The sequence below is a fragment of the Phytophthora infestans genome, genomic scaffold, assembly GCF_000142945.1.
Source record: "Phytophthora infestans T30-4 supercont1.16 genomic scaffold, whole genome shotgun sequence".
Taxonomy (NCBI): domain Eukaryota; phylum Oomycota; class Peronosporomycetes; order Peronosporales; family Peronosporaceae; genus Phytophthora; species Phytophthora infestans.
The window spans coordinates 1,891,451-1,913,811 of NW_003303743.1; the positions used below are offsets into that span (position 1 = coordinate 1,891,451).

A 22,361-nucleotide genomic window follows, 5' to 3' on the forward strand; every position below is an offset into this window, starting at 1 on the left:
ATTCTCAGCCCACGGCGGTCAAGTCTGCTGCCAGCGAACTTTGAGATGCTCGTGTTTCTACGAGCGAATCGCGACCTTTGGAGCTTCACCTCGCTTGTTGGCATTGATGATATTTAGAAAGTAGTTTGCGCATGAGAAACTTGAGGGCTACAGCGCTGCCGAAAAAAAAGGTTTAGACTCCTTATTTGGGGCTCGTCCAAATTGAATTTTATATATATTTTTTCAGAACCCAACAAAACGGCTGCTCAGGCTGGCTCGTATCTTGCCGTCGCCGGCTATATTTGGTTGGCTAAAAGAACCCAGCTTGGATGATGGTCACCAGCCTTCTCTGGCTTCGAACCCAAGCCAGTGGCGTGATAGGGTCAATCTCACACCACTGCCCCGTCCTGACCCTTGCAATACAGCAAAATAAATGAATAATTTATTATTGCGGATCGGTATATTGCAATGATTATTACGTGCTTCTGTGAAACCCAGTACAATTTTTTTATTTTATTGTAAGAGCACTCACGACTCAGCAGGATCCGTGCTGCATTACTTTACTGGATGTAGACAGCACTCACAGTATGGTCCATCAACCATATTCGTTTGACTTCATACAGACACGGTCAGTACTTTCCAGCTGTTTACTTCTGTTCGTCTCAAAGCCACGCTGATGATATCAAGTTCTGTTTCGAAGATCGGGATCGAGTTCTACGACAACTTTTTCTAGTTTTGTTGTCACCTCAATATGTTACGACGGATGCTGACGACGCACAGGACAATGCCAGTACAGATCAACCCCGTTTCCAAGTTGATGTGCCGCTTTCACGGGCTGCTACAGTACGAGATAAATAATTTTTCGCGATCTCATTCGTCTACCTGTTTGCAAAAATGAAGATAAATTCTACCCAAAATAAGAGGATGTTCGATCAACTTGTGACCCCTTCCTCGGGGTTTTCGACCACATTTCGTAATGTTTCTAGACATATTTTGAGCGAACGGATCAGTTATTTACCGTTCTTTGAATGTCAGAGCTACCACAAACCTTCTGGCTGGGCGACAACTTATAATCCAGCTGAGCAATATCACAAAAAGATGAAACTAGTCAACGACACGTCGCACGCAACTTCAATCGAAATGCTCGAAAAGTTGGATCAATCACGATTTACCTTTTTTTTTAAAACAAATCAAGAATTATGGATTATTCCGACGATTTCCAAGCTTAAGTTTTGTATATTCGCTATATCATGTGCACCCAACTCCGTGCTACACCGACACCTCCTGTCGCGGATTTACTTGAGCCCGTACGTGATGGGCAGAATAGTTCAGGCGATATCGCTTCTCAACTTGAGCTCTCTGTTGATGACATCAACATGCCTTTCTAGTCGACCCATGTCCTTCATATGCAATGGGATGGTTCCCCTAGGGACGACTGGATCGTAGATGCTACTATCAAGGGTTCCAGTGCCGAGGTTTCTCTAAATACGGAATGTGCGCTCACGTAATTCATGCAACACAACAATGGAGGAGTCTTGCCATGGGATGCCAGACCCTCAACCAAGATCTGTTTCACGTTGAACGACACGCAAGCCAAAAAAACCGAATTCGCCGGGAACATCGATTAAATGACATTCTTCACCAAAATACCCCAGCCGTCCAAATCGGTCAACCATATGGGCCAAATCTGCCCACGGATCAGATCCAACATATCCAACTTGTCTCACATGCTGGATCGACGCGCATGTTAAACCCCACAGCACTCCATCCTACTTTAGCCATGAACGGTGCTGTTCAAAATGAGGGTGAGTTGAATATCGAGCCTATAGTGTGCCTAACCAAAGCCTACACTCATCCAAATTAACCATCATAACTAGTTTTCATGAAAGCGTGGCCTACATTGCCTCCAACTGGGGCATGTTGACTTAAACGTTGGTATACTCACTCATTCGGAACATATCACTGACGCCGTGGACCGAGCTATTGTTGCGTTCGCCTTACGTATCGCTGTTCATGTATTTAGCAGTACCGACACAGTACAGGATCGTACGCTACTGGATCAACAACCGATACTACTGTTTCGGTGCCATGTGTACACACAAGACGTCAAAGGGTTTGGATTTGGCAAAAGATTTATAGCGCTCGCCCACATTTGCACTACACAGGATTGACCATTACCACAGTTAAAACTTTACTACTACTACCACAATTTAATAAAAACAATTGCACAAACCACATTTTATTTTAATTGACCATTTTACTGCTATATGCGCTAAGTGATTTGGGCCGTCTGTGCAGCTTTGCTGACATTACTTACCATTGCTAAGTCCGATTGCATTTTCGATGCTTTAGACCTGCTGGACAAGCCAGGTTGGTGCTGTTGTACAAATCTATTGTTGCGCCTTACAAAAACATAGTGTTGCGGGTAATCCCTCTTTTGTCTGGACCTAAATTCGAGTCGCATGACTGTCGAGTCACGGTCATCCTCAGTCCTATTCAGGATGTCCTCTGAGAGACGTCACAAGCACGGGCCGACCCAAGTCGTAGCGTAAAAGCAGTCATTTTCACGATCCTTGGGGGTCAAACGAACATATACATTAAGGAGAGCTTATGCAATCGAAAAGGAGCGAGGGGAGGCGGGTATTTCTTGACTGCTTGCTGCTTGTTCTTCCAATTACGAAGTGAGAAAGCTCGTCACGTGTGGTCAGCAACAAGCTGGAGCAGTGCATACCGGTACAGTTGCGGTATACCGGTACTAAAATCTGGAGTTGAAAACAGAATTCCCCTGCACATTCAGTACGTCAGTTAAAGCAACGTGAAAATCTTCTTTAAATGCTCGTTTGAAGTGGAAGAAGGGTAGTAAGAAGAAACATCATGTAGCTATTCCCACCAACATTCCAATCGCTCAAACTACTCCGATTATAATCTTGAGAACTAATAGTATTAGCGTCGGTACGACTACTCGTATCTCTACCCCGATGTACGCTTTCAAACCATGCGATAATTGTTGAAACGAGTGGCGATCATGCTGATCTCTCCTCCAACCTTGCCGTTTCTCTTAAACATTCCATGCACATCTGCGGGTGACAAATTTTTCTCCTTCGACGCCGGGACCGACGTTGAATAGATAATCATCTTTCTGAAACTTCTGGAACCATTTGTCCACGGCAGCTTTCTTCTTAGCGAGCTCTTCGACCTTTTTCGCAACTCTCAGAGTTTTGCCTTTTGGAGTGCACTTGACCCCGGGATCAACTTCTTTAACGACTCTAAATTGAGTGCCCTCTCTTCTTGATTATCGCTTTCAAAATTCTTAATCGCTTGGTTGGCAGCTGCATTCGCGGAGATGGTGCCACCGTGAGCAAAAAGGATGACTGCAAAAGCGCCAGCAACAGCGAAGAGAACCCTGTACCAATACCAGCTGCACCCTTTGAAAGAAGGAGAAAATTGCATAATGAAGGAGTCCAAAGGAACGGTTGTTCTCGAAATACTAACAATCACTAGATTCTAGATGAATCCAAAGGATATAAATTCCTCATAAACATATTAAACCCAAGTTTCGATCACTACAGTAGTGTGTGCATAATTGTAACGAAGGCTATGCAAGATTACGATTGGGAGCCCTAGACTGTACATACACTACTAATACATACATCTACTTTACTTTTTATTTGAAAACTGATAGGTTCTCACGGTTCGAATGTTTTGCAAGTTTCAGTAGCGAAAACACAGCTGTTGTTTAACGAATGACGAGCACTGTCATTTCTTACACATTGGCAGGTTAACGACAACGCGTAGATTTTACACTGTTTTTAGGTCAGATCACACATATCGCATTTCCGCAAACAAGACTACACAATATCACTCACACGATTCGTGGAAACACACACACGTGCGGGCCGACAAAAAAAGCCAGACCAGCGCACGAACTTGCTGATTCGACACATCATTTTTCCGATCTGGCACACTAGTCATTTCTAAGCCAATAAGCAGCGAGATTTGAAGGGTTGAGCCGACAATAATCCATTTGTAAACTTGATCTCCGTGTGTGACAAGAGGCCTCACAGACAAGATGGTGCCGCTCGATTGGATCGAGGTTGCCGATAACGTGACGAAGGAGGAAACGGACGAGTTCCTAGCTACGTTCAAGATATATGTCATCACCAGGAGCAATTTGGTGTGCCGTGACATTTGGGAGGTCGCGGGGCCACACCCAATGCGATACCGACTGCTCAGGTGTGGCTCGAAGAAGTGCCGCGGCTCGCTTGCACCGGGGGCGAAACGTCTGTGGAGAGGGCGCGTGCTGATATGCTTGGTTTCAGGCGTTACATGCATTGCTAAATGTGGCAACCGCACAAATCGAGCATAGGACCTTGCGCCAGATCATTTAACTACCACACACAAGGAAATCATTTGCGAGGCGATTGCTCTGCATATTCACGCAACGCCTTCTCGCATTCGGCATTCGATGGGACGCAAGCCTCCGTTAAGTCAAGATTTGTTACCGCCGCTGTCGATGGTGCAGAACTACGCAAACGTTTTTTGCAAGATGAAGATGAACAACACCGACTGGTTTGTAGACATGGAAAAACTATTTCATGACCATTCCTACACGGGCTCAAAACCAGAAACGGCTGCATTCACATTTGCGACAGACTATAGCGAAGATGGACGCGTTTCGATAGGCGATGGTTTTGACAAGAAACCGCTTGTCGTGGGTATCACTACTAAGCGACTGCTGAGGCGTTTGGATAGACCGGCTCAGACGCTCATCTTTCACTGAATATTTTATGGCGCGGTGGCTTAATGGAAGCTTTCATAGGTGGCAATGCCTTTACACTCCAATTCGCATTGCCGCTACCAATAACCCCGCCGAGCCGTTCAACAGAGTCCTTAAGCGCGACTACACTCTGCGTACGCGACTGAAGCAAGGAACGCTGTTGTTACAACTGCTCGCATGCTGTGGTCATAACTCCGAGAGTTGTCGTGAGTTTCGAAACGTGGTCGAGGTAAGCGCGTCGCTGAAACCACGCGTGGTCAAATTGAAGAAAGCTGGTAACCTTTATGAAGTGTTATCTGGTCCTGCGTCTGGTCTCAAAAATTTGGCCGATGCAGGACTTAAGTTTGTTGGGACGAAGAAAACGGAGCGAATGTTCGTGCCTTGAAAACAACGCACAGAGGAGGGAATCGCTGTGTCCGCTCAGCTCGGAACTAACTACGCTCGGGTGAAGTTTAAAGGTCAGACGGAATGAGGCTGGTGTGTCAATCTGCATCAACAGACGTGTGGCTGTGGATACTTCTTTAAATTTGGTCAGTGTACTCACTTGCCTTTTGCCATGCACAACAGTGGTTTCCTGAGTGTTACCTGGAAGCCCACAATGGTTAACCCAGGAACTTTCAAGAGACGAAGAGAGAGAGAGAAGACCCAGATGCCTGCACAACGTCTCCACTACCTCACGCTGTACCACCAGGACGCCCTCAGAACAACGCTCACGCACCAGCCTTGCAGTAGACTAGCTCTATCGATCATAACTTGTTTCCGCACTTTCACGGTCAATACGGAAGTCTAGATTAACTTCAACACGATACCATCACCATTAACATCCCCTGAATCCAGTCAAGTACCGCTTTTTCTGTAACTATAGCTCTAGCCATAGTTGCAAGTGGTTATTCACCACTACGCCATAGCTGCAAGTGGTTATTCACCGTTACTTTTCTTACTGTTTCTATGGTCGCTGTGGTGCTAACACTTGGAACTAACATTTCATAAAGCAACGACACAGGATCCCAGATTTCGAGTTTGTTTTAGTATCTGTACCAATATCTTCCTTCTACCCGCCATCCTTCTTCGTTTTTCTTTTTGTCTCTCTCAGCATCAATATGTAGTCTTCGGCGGCGGTAGACGCATCATTGAGATGTATTTTTAATGCGCTTTCACATGAATTGCGTTTTTTTGTGAGGCTTGCCCAGCAACACAGCAGCGAGATCCACAACAACAGGTAAACCACAGGTCGCACTTGTAGTCTACCGTGACGTCTTTGCTATCACCAATCCTACCTTTCGCCACGACTACTACCTTCACTTGACGGCGGTTCCGAACCTCAACAAACTGGCACGTAGCATCGCAAAAGTGATTCATCATCCGAGAAATATTACCACAACGAGCCGCGTCAATAAACACGCCTTTGTGTCTGGTGCCTTTCAGCTGTAACCCCAAAGCGTTCTCGTGCTTAGACCTCGTCGTCAATAAGCCAATGACGATGACCTCAGGAGGTGGTGGATCGATGTCGTAGTCGGAAAGGTGCCGTCTGAACTCCTCCAGTGCTTCATGAGCTCCCGGTACCAGTAGGTAAGCCTTAGCCAACATAGCTTTCATGGCCCGAGCATTGTACACGCGGGCAGAGTCCCTTACGGGCTTACGCTTCTTCCTGTGCTTCATTTACCGTGACCTTTGGACTCCGAACGGGTTTAAGCGCATTTTCGGCTTCTTGCTGCGCTTGGCCCGCTCCGAATGCGTCAAGACCTCCTTTACGGTTTCCTCCGCCTTCTCAAGTAGCTCTTGTTTCACGTTCACGTTTTTCTACGTCTGTCTTCACCCTCAAGAGCGTTGCCGCTAACCATGTTGCTTCAGCCCCCTTTTTGACTAATGACTGACAGGACTAATACTGGCTAATAATTGAACCAGAATCCACCGTGTTCTGGAAAGTGGGATGCAGATAGACCCCTGTTTTGAGTTGCACTTGTCCACAGAAGGTACAAACGATTTGGGCGAGTACCCTACCCGCTCGTTTGCAATCTCTTGGATTTGAATGTCGATTGCTCAGGAATCTGTGTGTTTTTCAAGGATACATGTGGACTTCTAATATTTTCTCCAGGTTAACGTTCTTTAAAGCTGATTGGGTTGAAAAATCCAACCATTTATAGATCGAGAATTTTTTTTAATACTTACTTCCATGAATTCTACTCTCAAAATAAAAGTAGGCTTATGGGACAACTTCAGAAGTTACTAGGGGTTATCACGGCTGGAAAGTATGTTTGATCGACCAATCAGCACAAATCTTCGAGTATGATTTGCAGATTTCTCTGTGGAAAATGACATGTGAGCTGAAAAACTCGTGTTCGCACCTTGTTTTAACGAACCCGAACATAGATTTAAATGACAGAACATGCCAAACACATGTATTTACTGTTTCAGCACACAGCAAATCATTTGACTTGACTTCTGTATACTTTTGACCTTCTGAGTGTCGCAATAAGACATAATCGATGATTAGAGGTCACAGCAGAAAAGGGACCAGCCGCGCTTCGCTTGGCTGGGCGCCCCTTCGGCGCCCCCGCGGTTCGCTGCGCTCGCAATATGGAGATAGAATGTTCTGGAAAGTGTAGTGCTCGGCTCGCTGGTGAGCTCAGCGCTGGGCCCGCCTCCGCAAATACCGCGCGGCTATGGCACCCACGTCGCCCAGCCCCGTGTGTGTTATCCCAGCGATGGACGTGTGTTTCTCCTATTTTCTCGATTTAAATCAACCACGCAAGTTTATCGAGGTTTTCCCAATAAAGGGAGCTTCGACTTGCCAAAATCACAGTAATGAGAGTCGTCCGTCCATTGTTCCCACATGATGAGATCCTGATATAATAGTGGCCGTCCTTTTTTAAATCTGTAAGGCCAGTCACTCAAAGCTGTTCCGGTAGGTGTAACAAACTTTGATGGGTTCGTTTAAGCCTGGGACAATGTGGATTAGTTCCGAAAGACCTTGGGTAATATGTAGAGCAAATGTATTTACAAGAGGGCTGTCGTTGCGTTAACTTTAATGGTGACAGCTACATATAGCATCGTCACGATGCTATATGTTGCCACTGGCAACGCCACGTCAGCACGATTGCATGAACGGTTTAGTAGTGAAGTGGATAAGTTTGACTGGGATACATTAATATAATAAAGTAGATAAAACCCGTATTTCTCACAGAAGCTTTGTTGCATCGTTTACGATGCAACCTCACGCCGTGATTTAATCGGTTGACCGTATTCAAGGCTGCATCATACAGTACCGGGAAGTAATTCATGTATAGGATAGTGAGTAATGAGCCGGAAAAAAGCACTTGCATTAATTGGGTGGCTTTATATTAGACGAGAACAGTATGAGACGCGTTAAGTGATGCACCCATGTCACCCCATAAAAAGTTACAAAGCTACATTATTTTTTTCTCACTATCGGTATATTACGTATCGTTAGGAAGCCAAATATGTCGTGCTACGGTAGTTCGCTCGTTTTCATAGCCGCTATGATCAAGCAGCCCCTCGTTTCCACGTCAAAAAGGCATTAACGTGTCTCATTCCAAAATTACGGATCAGTGAGCCAGGATCACGCTACAGGCATCAAGTCAGGGGAGGAGGTTGCGGCCTTTTCCTTCTAACCCGTTCAGACTTCCCTTCCTCAAGCCATTGTTTTGCTAAGTACCTGATACTACGTTGCAACGAGCAATTCCCTACACGCCATATTCATATAAATCACAAATTGCATGTAACTATCTGGGACTTACGCTTCAGTTGCACGTCGTGTTCGACTTAAGGCGTTTTAGGCCTTATCCATCTGGAATTGTTTCAGACAGCTCGATTGCGATCTGAAACGCCCAAAATCTGATCGGCTAGAATGCCTCAAACGAGCTCGATTTAAAATTCAGCCATAGGTATACACGTGGTCACACGTTTGTATTGGAGTGCGCCCCCCCCCCCCTTTGTGTTTTGTGACTACATAAAGTGTAGCCATCCACCGAGCCAATTCTGAGGTATTGGGTGCAGTCTACTGTAATATCGAACTGAGATGGATAGGAATGTCTTTCATATGCAACATTCAAACCAGCTGTTTGCGCGGATTCAGATCCAGGTAGCGCTTAAACAGCCATAATTTAAATGCATATTAGTATAAACATACAGCGCATCCGTGATGTCCTAGGATGAGACTATTAGTCACGGGTATCTCAAAAACTGACCATTAACTAATTTATATTCGTAAACACTCAACTTGTTTGAGAAAGGTCATATTTCTACCGAATGATTTCTTAACTTCAGAGGAAAAGCTTGTATATTGAAATGCAAAATTCTAACGCTAATTCATAACTATTGGTACAATCCTTTGGCTAACTCATGGCTTGATTAATTAAGGCAACAGCTTGCAGGAATATTGCTACATATTAAAGAGGAATGAATTTTTTTAATAAGTTTATATCTACAAACATATGATGAAGCTGCGACCGTTTTTAGCGTGAAATTATTGTTTCCTATTTTTTCTAGATAGCGATTAAAAAAATGCCTCCCGGATATTATTTTACTCCCCGCACTATCGTGTCTGAACAATAATACATGTCCTGTTCAGTACTACTCTCAACTACAGGGCTTCGATAGTGCTATGCATTAATATATACTAAAGCTTAGCTATCATTAAACAAATCGCTACTAGTTACAAGTTATTGCATAAAGCTATTCTATTAGGACTCTAAAGTCCTAATTAGCTAATGCAAACGCGCTTCGCATCTGCAAGGGGGATGGAGCTGCATGTCGCCACTCTGTGGTGTGGTTACCGGTAATCTATTAAAGTGACCAAACGGCGTACTTCATTCAGCAGTCTACTCGCCATTTCACAACTCGCTTTCTTTCGGGAACAACATCTGAAGTGAAGGCTCTCGATCTTGTAATCACGCTTCTATCCGACAACAACCATGCGTCTCGCCTACATTTTCGCCGTGATGATGGCGGGTGCTCTACCTTATTGCAATGCGCTGCATGCAGCTCCAGGTGCCAAGGCACTGAATAAAATCAAAACTTTCCCCGATTTTGCCGCCCCAAGCCCTAAAGACGGCAACCGTCTGCTGCGCCGTGTCGATAATGGGGAATTTGAGATCGAGGAAGAGAGAGGATTCAGTCTGAAGGATACCCTGAAGAAGCTCAATCCCATTAAAGCTGCGGTAAAGGCGAAGGACAAGGCTAAAGAGGTCACGGAAAAGATCACGGATGCCGACTGGAAGAAGCTAGTTGAGCATTTGAAAATTAAGGGTGACAAGAGGAGTTAAGAGCTCGCGGCAATAGGCTGGCTACCACCATTGTTACCATCCTAAACCAAAAATGCGATTCGATATCTGTCCGACGTGATGCTAGCATTACCACCAATCATGTTGACGTAGCGTTTTCTTTCGTTTTTACTCGCTCAATAAAAGTAATATCTCCTCTACCACGATAATATCTCAAATGCTAACACTTTGTCGGAATAATGTGGCAATCTAGTACCGGGGTGCTATTAATAGAAGGGCGGTTTCGAACACGACCGGGATACTCAAACTGGCAGTCACTGGAATTAGACACGTGTAGTCGAGCTGGTGGCTTTATATTAGACGAGAACAGTATGAGACGCGTTAAGCGATGCACCCATGTCACCCCATAAAAAGTTACAAAGCTACATTATTTTTTTCTCACTATCGGTATATTACGTATCGTTAGGAAGCCAAATATGTCGTGCTACGGTAGTTCGCTCGTTTTCATAGCCGCTATGATCAAGCAGCCCCTCGTTTCCACGTCAAAAAGGCATTAACGTGTCTCATTCCAAAATTACGGATCAGTGAGCCAGGATCACGCTACAGGCATCAAGTCAGGGGAGGAGGTTGCGGCCTTTTCCTTCTAACCCGTTCAGACTTCCCTTCCTCAAGCCATTGTTTTGCTAAGTACCTGATACTACGTTGCAACGAGCAATTCCCTACACGCCATATTCATATAAATCACAAATTGCATGTAACTATCTGGGACTTACGCTTCAGTTCACGGAATAAGTATTAATAGTCATGTGACCATTAAATTAAAACTTAAAATGTCATATGCACGACGTTACATATATGTACTGTACTCATACAATTTAGGTCGTGTTCGACTTAAGGCGTTTTAGGCCTTATCCATCTGGAATTGTTTCAGACAGCTCGATTGCGATCTGAAACGCCCAAAATCTGATCGGCTAGAATGCCTCAAACGAGCTCGATTTAAAATTCAGCCATAGGTATACACGTGGTCACACGTTTGTATTGGAGTGCGCCCCCCCCCCCCCTTTGTGTTTTGTGACTACATAAAGTGTAGCCATCCACCGAGCCAATTCTGAGGTATTGGGTGCAGTCTACTGTAATATCGAACTGAGATGGATAGGAATGTCTTTCATATGCAACATTCAAACCAGCTGTTTGCGCGGATTCAGATCCAGGTAGCGCTTAAACAGCCATAATTTAAATGCATATTAGTATAAACATACAGCGCATCCGTGATGTCCTAGGATGAGACTATTAGTCACGGGTATCTCAAAAACTGACCATTAACTAATTTATATTCGTAAACACTCAACTTGTTTGAGAAAGGTCATATTTCTACCGAATGATTTCTTAACTTCAGAGGAAAAGCTTGTATATTGAAATGCAAAATTCTAACGCTAATTCATAACTATTGGTACAATCCTTTGGCTAACTCATGGCTTGATTAATTAAGGCAACAGCTTGCAGGAATATTGCTACATATTAAAGAGGAATGAATTTTTTTAATAAGTTTATATCTACAAACATATGATGAAGCTGCGACCGTTTTTAGCGTGAAATTATTGTTTCCTATTTTTTCTAGATAGCGATTAAAAAAATGCCTCCCGGATATTATTTTACTCCCCGCACTATCGTGTCTGAACAATAATACATGTCCTGTTCAGTACTACTCTCAACTACAGGGCTTCGATAGTGCTATGCATTAATATATACTAAAGCTTAGCTATCATTAAACAAATCGCTACTAGTTACAAGTTATTGCATAAAGCTATTCTATTAGGACTCTAAAGTCCTAATTAGCTAATGCAAACGCGCTTCGCATCTGCAAGGGGGATGGAGCTGCATGTCGCCACTCTGTGGTGTGGTTACCGGTAATCTATTAAAGTGACCAAACGGCGTACTTCATTCAGCAGTCTACTCGCCATTTCACAACTCGCTTTCTTTCGGGAACAACATCTGAAGTGAAGGCTCTCGATCTTGTAATCACGCTTCTATCCGACAACAACCATGCGTCTCGCCTACATTTTCGCCGTGATGATGGCGGGTGCTCTACCTTATTGCAATGCGCTGCATGCAGCTCCAGGTGCCAAGGCACTGAATAAAATCAAAACTTTCCCCGATTTTGCCGCCCCAAGCCCTAAAGACGGCAACCGTCTGCTGCGCCGTGTCGATAATGGGGAATTTGAGATCGAGGAAGAGAGAGGATTCAGTCTGAAGGATACCCTGAAGAAGCTCAATCCCATTAAAGCTGCGGTAAAGGCGAAGGACAAGGCTAAAGAGGTCACGGAAAAGATCACGGATGCCGACTGGAAGAAGCTAGTTGAGCATTTGAAAATTAAGGGTGACAAGAGGAGTTAAGAGCTCGGCGGCAATAGGCTGGCTACCACCATTGTTACCATCCTAAACCAAAAATGCGATTCGATATCTGTCCGACGTGATGCTAGCATTACCACCAATCATGTTGACGTAGCGTTTTCTTTCGTTTTTACTCGCTCAATAAAAGTAATACTACCTCCGCTCGGAAAAAGATAACCTTTCAAATTATATTACAGCTCACCCAACAAAATACCCTCTCTAAGCCGATCCTTTTTTGGATTTCGAATCTCCCGCGCTTTCCCGACCAGACTGGCTCCCGCTCCCAGCTTTCATTTTGAAGGCTGGCGGGGGAGATCACAGACAGTGAGCGCCAGGCCGTCTGGGAGACCTTGCTGCTTCGCAGCGTGGGAGAAGTGGTCAAACATGGAGAGATCGTTCGGGTTGCAGCGTACTTCCGTGTGGGCCGCCAAGTTGTCGAACGAATTTGGAGGCGTGGAATCAATTCGATGGGAGATCGAGTAGCAGCCGTGGTCAAGTCAAGGAAGAGCGCATGTGGTAGGAAGAAGGTGGATCGAGCTGAGCTGTGCGAGAGAATCGCTGCAGTTGCTGTCAATGAGCGCGAAAACCAGCGTCTGCTTCAGCGCGCGTCGAACATGAGCTACTACCTGGTTCAGCAGCTGATCAAGGAAGGCTACATACGGCGTGCGCTCAGACAGACCCGTCCACTACTTACACCCACGCACAAGTTTGCGCGCCTCCGGCACAAGGACAAGCAAGTACGAGCTGGCACTCTCCCTAAGTCACTGCCTTGTGACGCTATCTCACTCGCCAATGCTAACGCGTACATGCTGCTTCTTGCAGCGAGCAGCCCCCCACCGCCTACCGCTAAAGTTCCAGAAGCCCCACTGAGCGCCCCTTCAGAATGTGGCGATGCTTAGATCCGTTTTTGTATCTGTAGTTGCACGGCGGAGCATGAACGCCTGTGCCTTGTTAGTTTCTCACTGTCAGCTCTCGGTCATAAAGCTAGCTAGCCTCTCACAAATTAATAAACGCTCAAGCAGATACGCATGTGGCATAAACTACAGCTCTAAAATTAGTGTTAAATAGAAGAAAAAACAGCTCGACTACACGTGTCTAATTCCAGTGACTGCCAGTTTGAGTATCCCGGTCGTGTTCGAAACCGCCCTTCTATTAATAGCACCCCAGGTACTAGATTGCCACATTATTCCGACAAAGTGTTAGCATTTGAGATATTATCGTGGTATAATAGAGGAGATACTACCTCCGTTCGGAAAAAGATAACCATTTGTTTTTTTTTGCGCAGCGCTCCGCCTCGTTCGCTTGCAGGTTTTGGTTTTTTTTTCAAAGTGTTTATGAGCTTAATTTTTTGTCTTGAGTCTACTTATTCTGACGAATGTGGAAAAGGGGAAAATGTATCACCGTTCTCCCTTTCTGGTCATGAATTGTAAGCGATTTTGCCCAATGACACGATACGTGGTTGGTTAGCCCTAGAAGAGGATGGTTTTTTGCTGCTACATCACAGACAAAATACCGGGACGTCACACAACACCTCGTGCTTGAGGAAATCGGCTTCCGAGAGCTTACAAAGCCTGCTGCTCACATGACTTTAATAAATGGGAGCAAAGTAATCAGATAAGTGTAAGTTTCAGACTGAAAGAATTGATAGCTAGGCTAAGCTGGAGTTTTATTTTCCAACTGTAAATCACTTATAGTAAATCTACGCTGTTAGCCAAGGGTTAGCCCTAGATCCCCTGATACCATCTACCAGGTATCCCGAAGCGTGACATGTCACACTTCATGTAATCAGTGTACATTTGGTCCGTACCTCGTTACATCCTCCCCCACCTATGTTCGGCTTACCGACCAACCAGGATAAGATAGAGTGCGTCACAAACTCTCGTTACTAAAGTCGAAAGACATCAACTTGGCTACGACAATGCGGTAGTGGCTGACGTCGCAGTTAGAGCCTTGGGCAGTATACACGCTCTTCTTCGCTGTATCCACTTTGACCTTAAGCATCCTCATGGCACTGCGATGAAGTGTGCGATAGCACACGCCAAGGCTGAAGCTAGAAATGCGCAAGCCAAGAGCACTAAGCCTTGCGGCAGCGGCCTTACACGCCAGAATTCTACTAAGGTGGCCTCTGAGGCAATTGACGACACAGCTGCAAGAAATTGCACAGTCAAACGCCGCAGTTGGATACCTTCGGTGTCCCCAGACAACCGCCCGATCCCGCGATTCACATACCGTGAGCTCCGCCTGGGTAGTGAGGATGAGGACGAGTCCAGGGCCTCCGCAATGTACCTGTAGGCTCTGCAGGAGATCATACTCTATTGTCCAGCGATCACGACCACGACAGCGTGCACACGTTCACTATTAAGCACGATGCTTACGAACCTAAGACGCCTCAGCGCTCCGAGAGTTCCGCCGTCAAGGCTAAAGTCTTGCTTAAATCTGGCGATAACGAGGAAGGGAACCGTTTAAGAGCGCCCCGCTTACGGAGGGCCACGAACGTTTTATGACAGCTAAATTGGCAGCAGAAGAGGCCAAGAACGCAAAGAAGCGCATGCCTTCGTAGTTTTCATTCTGCGAGGAGAAGAAGACTGAAGGTTCTTATCGGGGTCTCTTCGGTAGCTCGAATAAAGAGAAAACGTAGCAGGAGGAGTGTGACATTTATGAGCCTGGAGAGGTCACGAATAGCCTCGACCGACAGAAGGAGGACTTTCTAGCTTCCCAGCGTATTCGTGGGAGTGCGGTGGTGACACCCTTCAGCCAGGGAGCTTCCATCCACCCGAGAGGATATTGGCCTCCCGAGGAGGGCAATGGCTCTCTTTCTGGAGACATCCATGGCTCATCGTGGGCTCATCGGTGGTCACACCTCGGAGGGCCATTACTAGCGTTCTTTGCTCCGGAAGGAGAGGCTGTTCACCGACAACTTGGTGGCGGCCCGATTCGTGCTTCTCACGCCCCATCGAATCGCTCACAAGGACTTTACGGCATGTCGTAAGAAGCCCGGGAACCGGAGGGGGGGGGTCGCTACCCTCTTTGGGGCTACGCCTGGGTTCTTCTCGGAAACGGTCCGAGCTGGAGCTCGTGGGAGTACATGTTCTGGGCGGAGTCACGGGAGCTCTATAAAAATCAGCAGCTGTCCCTCATCCTGACCCAGCGTGATGTTCGTGTACGGTTCGCCGACTTGATCAGCAACCACATGCTGCCAAAGGACCTTCTGAAGCGCGTGGATTCTGAGGTCACAAAGCGCGCGGGTACGGAGTGTCGTCAACGTCCGTACCCCGTTCGGGCAAGAAGCCCCGGACTACTTACGAAGCTGCCGCCGCTTCTGTTTCCAGATCGCAACAGCCTTCGACTAGTCTATCCGGAGCCGTTCAATCGGCTTTCACGAGTTCTCGGAGTGGGCATAACCCGTCCACGTCACGAGAAGCTGTCGTTCCTGGAGAATCTGATCCCCGTGGTGGACCTCTCCATTTCAGGCAAGCAAGGGCGAAGGTTCCCTCGTACGAGTACGAATATCCTCCGGGACACTTCTCCCGCGTAATTTCTCCACTTGCGGTCCGACGCTGGGCTCTGAGGTTTACCGCCTCCGTCAACGAGTACTCGTGCTTGAAATTGAACTTGGCCTTGGGGACGGTCGCTCAGCCTCGACTTGTGGGCTGCCTGGACCAGCTGGATCGGGAGGTCTTCGACAGGCATCAGCGTGTTGACCGTCAGGCCTTCTCGACCGATCTTGAGGAGCCCCTCCGTATTTTCGACGCGTGGAGGGTCTGTAACAACGTCCGGAGTCTTTTTTGGCGAACACCTAGCCGTACCTGGCAGACTCGGCGTATGCCCCTGGGATTCGTTCGAGCGGGGCCCCACCGGCGTACAATCGTTATCGCAGCATTGATGCACAGAGCGCCTGTCGACGTCTGAGGCAGCGCTTCGCTTCGAGGAGATGGTCTAAACTGGATCTGCGAGTCCTCAACCCCTGCGGAATGTGGTACCGTTTAAGCTGTTTAACGTAAAGCTTTAGGAGCGTCCTCATTGACTTTGATAGGTCGATGGGGGTATGACTCACCTTGTCTGGCCAGGACCGCGAACGGTCCGATGAAGCGGTGCTTCAACTTGTTTTTTGTCGACAGTGCTGCGAGTGTTTATCGGTAGGGTTCTAGTGTAGAGTAGCACACTTTCAACCATACGTTTTCTCTTCCATGTTTGTCAGAGTACTTATTATGTATGTCCCGGTCCGCAGCCATTGCACCACTGATCCTGCTAATCATAATCATCTTAGTGTCCCCAAAGGCCTCCACCTATTCCCTGCGCCAGTCGACGTCCTTCTTAAGGAGGTCGACCAAGGGCTTAGCGAGTCTCGCGTACCCTGCGATGTACTTGTGGAGAAAGTTGACGAAGCCTAACCAATTCCGAAGGTCCTTCTGGGATCGGGGCGGTGGCCACCGTAATCTTGTCTGGGGCAGCCCAAGCACCGATATTGCTGACGGTGCAGCCGAGAACGCTTACCTCTGGTGTCGCGAAGACGGACTTGTCGATGTTGGCGTAAACCTTGTTAGCCGCATGACATCTAACACTCGACAGAGGGGATCAAGATGCACCTCCCTCCATGGCCGTCTTGCCTCCTTCGGTACGACTATGGAAGAATATGGCGTCAAAGTACGTTTGTAAGAAGGCACGCAGCGGTTTGGCAAGCTGCTAAACTAAGCGATTAAATGCCATTTGAGCGTTAAACAGTCCATTCGGTATGACGAGCCAATCCCGAAGCATGACGTTCGGAGTGTTTACCGCGGTGGGTACGATGTCGCTCTCCCCCATCAGGATCTGTTAGAAACCATCCACCCGGTCCAACGCGCTGTACGGCAGACAGGTGGTCATGCTGTTCCACAACAATCCTTTCGCGGAATTGGTGTCTGAGCCGGCATCATAGCATTGTTTGACTTGGTATATTCACGATCTGTTGCCACTACCCGGTTAGTTTTTGAATGCAGAAAGTCGGCGTCGAGTGCGGTGAATTTGACTGCCGCACCATGCCTGCCTTTGCCTTCGCAGCGAATAAGTCATCTATAACCTCGCTATATTCGCGAGACCGAGACCGCTGTCTCGTGATCCAGTCCTTTGTGCCGTACGGCTCAATCTGGTGGGAGTTAGGTTGGTAAGTGCGTTCGCATACTTCTTTTCCAAATGATACACTAGATCCTTGGAATCTCGAATACGAAGCACGCTTGGCGTTGCTTGCTCGACTCCTCTGGGACGGCCTTGTCCAAAACAGAGGAGGTGTTAGCTCTTCCTAGTGCCCTCTGGCCTGTTGTGAACGATGTTAGCAAATCTATCCGGCCTTGAGGGGGCCCGAGGCCATGCCCTGCACCATAACGCAGGAAACGGCTTCAGTTGATGCCGGAATCGCCTAATATTGTTTCAGTTCTCCACGAGTCTTTGGCGAATTCACAACCGTAGTAATCCAATACTCCCCCAACAGCTCCAACAATGACCCACTTCAGCGCTACAAATACTAGCCCATTCTACTTGTCCTCAGCGATCGAAGCTGGTTCCAACAAAGACGCCCGGACTTGCTGCGCTTGCCAGTACAAATTGAAATCCGAATTAAGAGGAAAACCGCACTCGTTCCACCATACTGTTTCAAAAGAAAAATGCTTGAAAATAAACAAATTGACAATACTAACTAATAGGCAACAATCACAAAGAAGGACATCCACCGCTAGGCCTCTGAAAACGGAAATAAAAATGAGGGGAAGCGGTGCGCAAATTTTTGTCAAATGCACGTTATTTTCAGTAGGGAGGTGGTAGTGTATTGTTAATTCCAGAACAATTCGAAGATAATGTTTCTTTTCCTAAATTACGCTCCAATGCTGTGAAAGTGATCGAAGATACTACAGTACAAGCAGGACTTGGCTCAATGATGGATCTTCGGCTTTGTGGCGGCAGATCTGCCGTCGCTGCTTATTCGTTAGCCTGTTTCGCGACGTGGGTGGGACCTTAGTGAGCGAATGTGTAAGCACTATTGTAGTGTTGGTCGGGGAATTGATAAACGCCAGCGCAAGCCGGCAAAAATCAAGCAACTTTGCGGTTAGCGAACAGCACGACTTCTTTTGGATACAACTCTTTTTAGTACTCCTCTATATAATAATATTATGTGGCTTCCTGACGCCATCAATACAGTGCCCGCCAAATCATTAAGACCCCCGATTTGGCGGGACAATTCTGACAATATCTCGGCTTCTAGCCTGAGTTGAGAGCTGCTACTTTGATATGTTCTCTCTATTAGGCTTACAGAGGTGCCACTTGTGTTAACAACTTAGATTTCTATGTATCTGACAGGGCTGGTATACAAATTCAAGGTTTGGACATCAGCGTCAAATTATTAAGACCACATCCTTTTTATGACGAAAAAACACTTTTATGAACAGACCTTACAAATTTCTAAATTAAAAATTAGTACTTAGTCAGACCACCTTTCTTCTTGATCCAGCGGCGAGGCATGGACTCTATCAGCTTCAGCAAGTAGTCTAGCTGAATGGAGTCCCATGCAGCCATGATTGCTGCCTCCAGATCAGCAACGTTTTGGTACTGGCGGCCATGTGCATACACCTTGGCCGCCATCGCCGACCAGACGTTCTCGATGGGGTTGCAGTCAGGCGAGCGAGCTGGCCAAGCCATGGTGTTGAGTTGCATCTCCTGCAAGAATTGCTTCGTTTCATGCGAGGCATGAATCGAAGCATTGTCTTGCTGAAATACAAAGTCAACACCATAGTTAGCGTGAGCAAAAGGGAGTAGATATTCAGATAACGTGTAAATATAGTCACCTGAATTCTGACGTCCACGCAAGATGGCCAGCTCACTCTTACCTGCTGCACTAAAAGCGCCCCACACCATGACGCCCTGTCTTCCTTCCGTCCCCGCTCCGCCTTGACTGCGTTCCGGACGGACGTACGGGACCGACCTGTCTTCCTAGCGATCTCGTGCAGAGAGACGCCTCCGTCGTGGAGACCGACGATAAACAAGTACTCTTGTTGGGAGAGGGTCTTGCCGTGGCCCATTAGAAAATGAAAGGCTCACAGCCTCCGTAGCGTCTAGCTACCCGCTCATTTCCGCCAACCATCTACTTATTTTGACCATCACTCTTTTAATATAGAAATTTGTAAGGTCTGTTCATAAAAGTGTTTTTCGTCATAAAAAGGATGTGGTCTTAATAATTTGACGCTGATGTCCAAACCTTGAATTTGTATACCAGCCCTGTCAGATACATAGAAATCTAAGTTGTTAACACAAGTGGCACCTCTGTAAGCCTAATAGAGAGAACATATCAAAGTAGCAGCTCTCAACTCAGGCTAGATGCCGAGATATTGTCAGAATTGTCCCGCCAAATCGGGGGTCTTAATGATTTGGCGGGCACTGTACAGAGAGGATCGTCTGTAATCCACTTTAAGCTCACGTTTGACGATTTTGATTACGATTTTGAGTCGCGCCAAGGGTACATGATTACAGTGCGGTTACTGTACTGTAGATGCGACAAGTAATACTTCTCTTAGAGCGTCTCCAGCGGCAAGTCTTAATTAACGGCGGTCTTTTTGCTAAAGTAGCGTGCTATTAAATAGGACCTGGTCAATAAGGATATTTTGGATTGTGTCAAACATGTACCGATAAATTTGTGGCAGGCTACACGCTTTAAGAGCATCTTCAGGAAAGATATTTTTCCAAAAAGGGCCGCGTGCTAAAACGTAAGCAGCAAACAAGTTTTATATCATGTTTTATGCCAAAACCGAAGATGGCACTGTATTTCTTACAACATCAATAGCGATAATCCAGCGTTAAAAAACACTAAGTCCTCATTTTTGATTTAATTTTAGGTTTATTAATAGTTAAAAAATATGATTGTCACTACCGGCACATTGTTTAAATAAATGCTGTGCGACCATGCTCAAGTTTGGGATGGAACCACATCCCTTGTGATTCAAATTAGCTGCCAATGGTAACTACTACGTTCGAAGAACGTAAAGGATTAACCAACAACCTGCTGGCCGTTTTTCACGTACAGGTATAATAGAAGCTACCGTCTTTAGTTTTCAGTTCACTCGGCAATCTGCTTCAAGACACTCACACGTATCACTAAATCGATGAAGCTCCTGATCCCTGCTACTCTTTCCCTCGTCGCCCTGGCTTCCACTGTAGATGGCCAGAAGTTCTGCGGCCGTGATGACCGCAAGGTTGTCGGAGACTACACGGTGTACAACAACCTATGGGGTGAAGACAACGACAAATCTGGTGCACAGTGTACGGAGGTGACTGGCAGCACCAGCTCGTCCGTGTCATGGAAGACTAGCTTCAACTGGGCTGGTGACAAATGGCAGGTCAAGTCGTTCGCCAACGCTGCGCTAAAGTTCCAACCCAAGCAGATCTCGGCGATCAAGTCGATTCCTACGTCGATTGAGTACACGTACACTTACGGCGACCACATCATTACCAATGTTGCCTACGATCTGTTCACCAGTTCGTCCCCGACTGGAGAAACTGAGTACGAGTTGATGGTGTGGCTGGCTGCCCTCGGTGAGCCTTGGCCTCTGACCGACAGCGGCAAGTCCATCGCGACCGTGAATATCGGTGGTGTCGTGTTCGAACTGTTCCAGGGTATGAACAAGAATGTCAAGGTATTCTCATATGTCGCGAAGAAGACTGCTTACAAGTTTTCGGCGGACTTAAAGAAGTTTTTCAGCGAACTCCCTAAAAACAACACGTTGCCCCAGACACAATACTTGGTGAAATTGGAGGCCGGCACGGAGCCTTTCCAGGGTAAGAATGGTGAGATGATTGTGAAATCGTACTCGTCGAAGGTGAACTAAACGACGGCACCAAAGATCTAGACGTCGAATTTCACTGTCAATCTATTTTGTTCTAGACATGCAAGAGTCCGCCAACACAGTACAAAAAAATGATTTGGTGTCGCTTGACAATATCAAAGATTTCAATTTTTTCGTGAAGCAATAATAAATGTTGCCGCAAAATACACTACTATAGTACTGTACCGGTATTATTTCGCTTTCTATTGTAGTACTACTACCAGTACGTGAGTATTCTATGCCAAGAGATCATTAAGGACATGATTGTCTGTATCAACACAAGTATGGTACTACAGTATGAAAATACTGGTCCAGCTTGCGTTGTGGGCTCAAAACGTGTTTCAGCTACAGCGCGCTTTATGGCAGGCAACGGTTAGAAACTTAAAGCACAACCTACTGGAAGCCAAACCATTGGAAGCTCAAAGTTGCACCGTTCGGTCCGCTCTCCTGAGTTAGACTCAAATTGGGTCGGCTGGCTGGCAAAAAACGCTTTTATACTGCATTTACATGCAATGCGGATGTGTCTGAGCGTACTTTTATGGAAAAAGCAAGGAGGAATAGCAGATGCCACTGTAATCATTCTTCAATCGGCCTCGACAATATGGACATTTGCATAATTAAGTACTTCTTAATAAAAATATCCGTCATTCTTGCATTACTATTCACTAATGAGAGGATACAGGTATGTGTATCTTAAGTTTGTAAGCTAACACCCTTTCAACCACTTCATTTGGTGGGAGTTACTACACCGACGGACAGAATGCAACTGCCACTTTCCCACTGGTACAAAAGCGGTCAGATGACCACAGCACTTTTTTTTACAGTAACGAATTACCAAGAGTTTTTGGCAAAGTTAGGGAGGCAGCTGTATTTAGCACTAAAAGTTGGTTTTGTACTTAGACTTAAAAAGTTTAGCGAAACTGTCCTGTACTTCTACCAATTTTCCTATAAATAAAATATCAAAATGATCAAATTAGATCAGTTCCATACAATTTATAAGTCAAAGCACTACCTTTAAGTGCGCTGCACGAAGCCATGCCGATAGGCAAAACGTCGTAGCAACCTTTGTAGAGACTGATACGCAGTATATTCGCCCTTCTTGCCCTTCAAGAGCATGTCGTTTCTTCTTCA

General features: G+C 46.3%; 3 protein-coding genes across 3 annotated transcripts; all 3 read left to right on the forward strand.

Moving 5' to 3' along the window:
• Positions 1-9,690: 9,690 nt before the first annotated feature.
• Positions 9,691-10,041, forward strand: PITG_08943 (avr2 family secreted RxLR effector peptide protein, putative; the record flags this gene model as incomplete). The annotated part of the gene is made up of 1 exon (XM_002902939.1): positions 9,691-10,041. The coding sequence occupies one exon, from the start codon at positions 9,691-9,693 to the stop codon at positions 10,039-10,041; it is 351 nt and encodes a 116-aa protein (XP_002902985.1).
• Positions 10,042-12,042: 2,001 nt separating this feature from the next.
• Positions 12,043-12,393, forward strand: PITG_22870 (avr2 secreted RxLR effector peptide protein, putative; the record flags this gene model as incomplete). The annotated part of the gene is made up of 1 exon (XM_002902940.1): positions 12,043-12,393. The coding sequence occupies one exon, from the start codon at positions 12,043-12,045 to the stop codon at positions 12,391-12,393; it is 351 nt and encodes a 116-aa protein (XP_002902986.1).
• An 8,117-nt stretch (positions 12,394-20,510) lies between these two features.
• Positions 20,511-21,233, forward strand: PITG_08944 (endoglucanase, putative; the record flags this gene model as incomplete). Its single annotated transcript, XM_002902941.1, has 1 exon — positions 20,511-21,233. One exon carries the CDS (start codon positions 20,511-20,513, stop codon positions 21,231-21,233), a length of 723 nt encoding a protein of 240 aa, XP_002902987.1.
• Between the last annotated feature and the right edge of the window lie 1,128 nt (positions 21,234-22,361).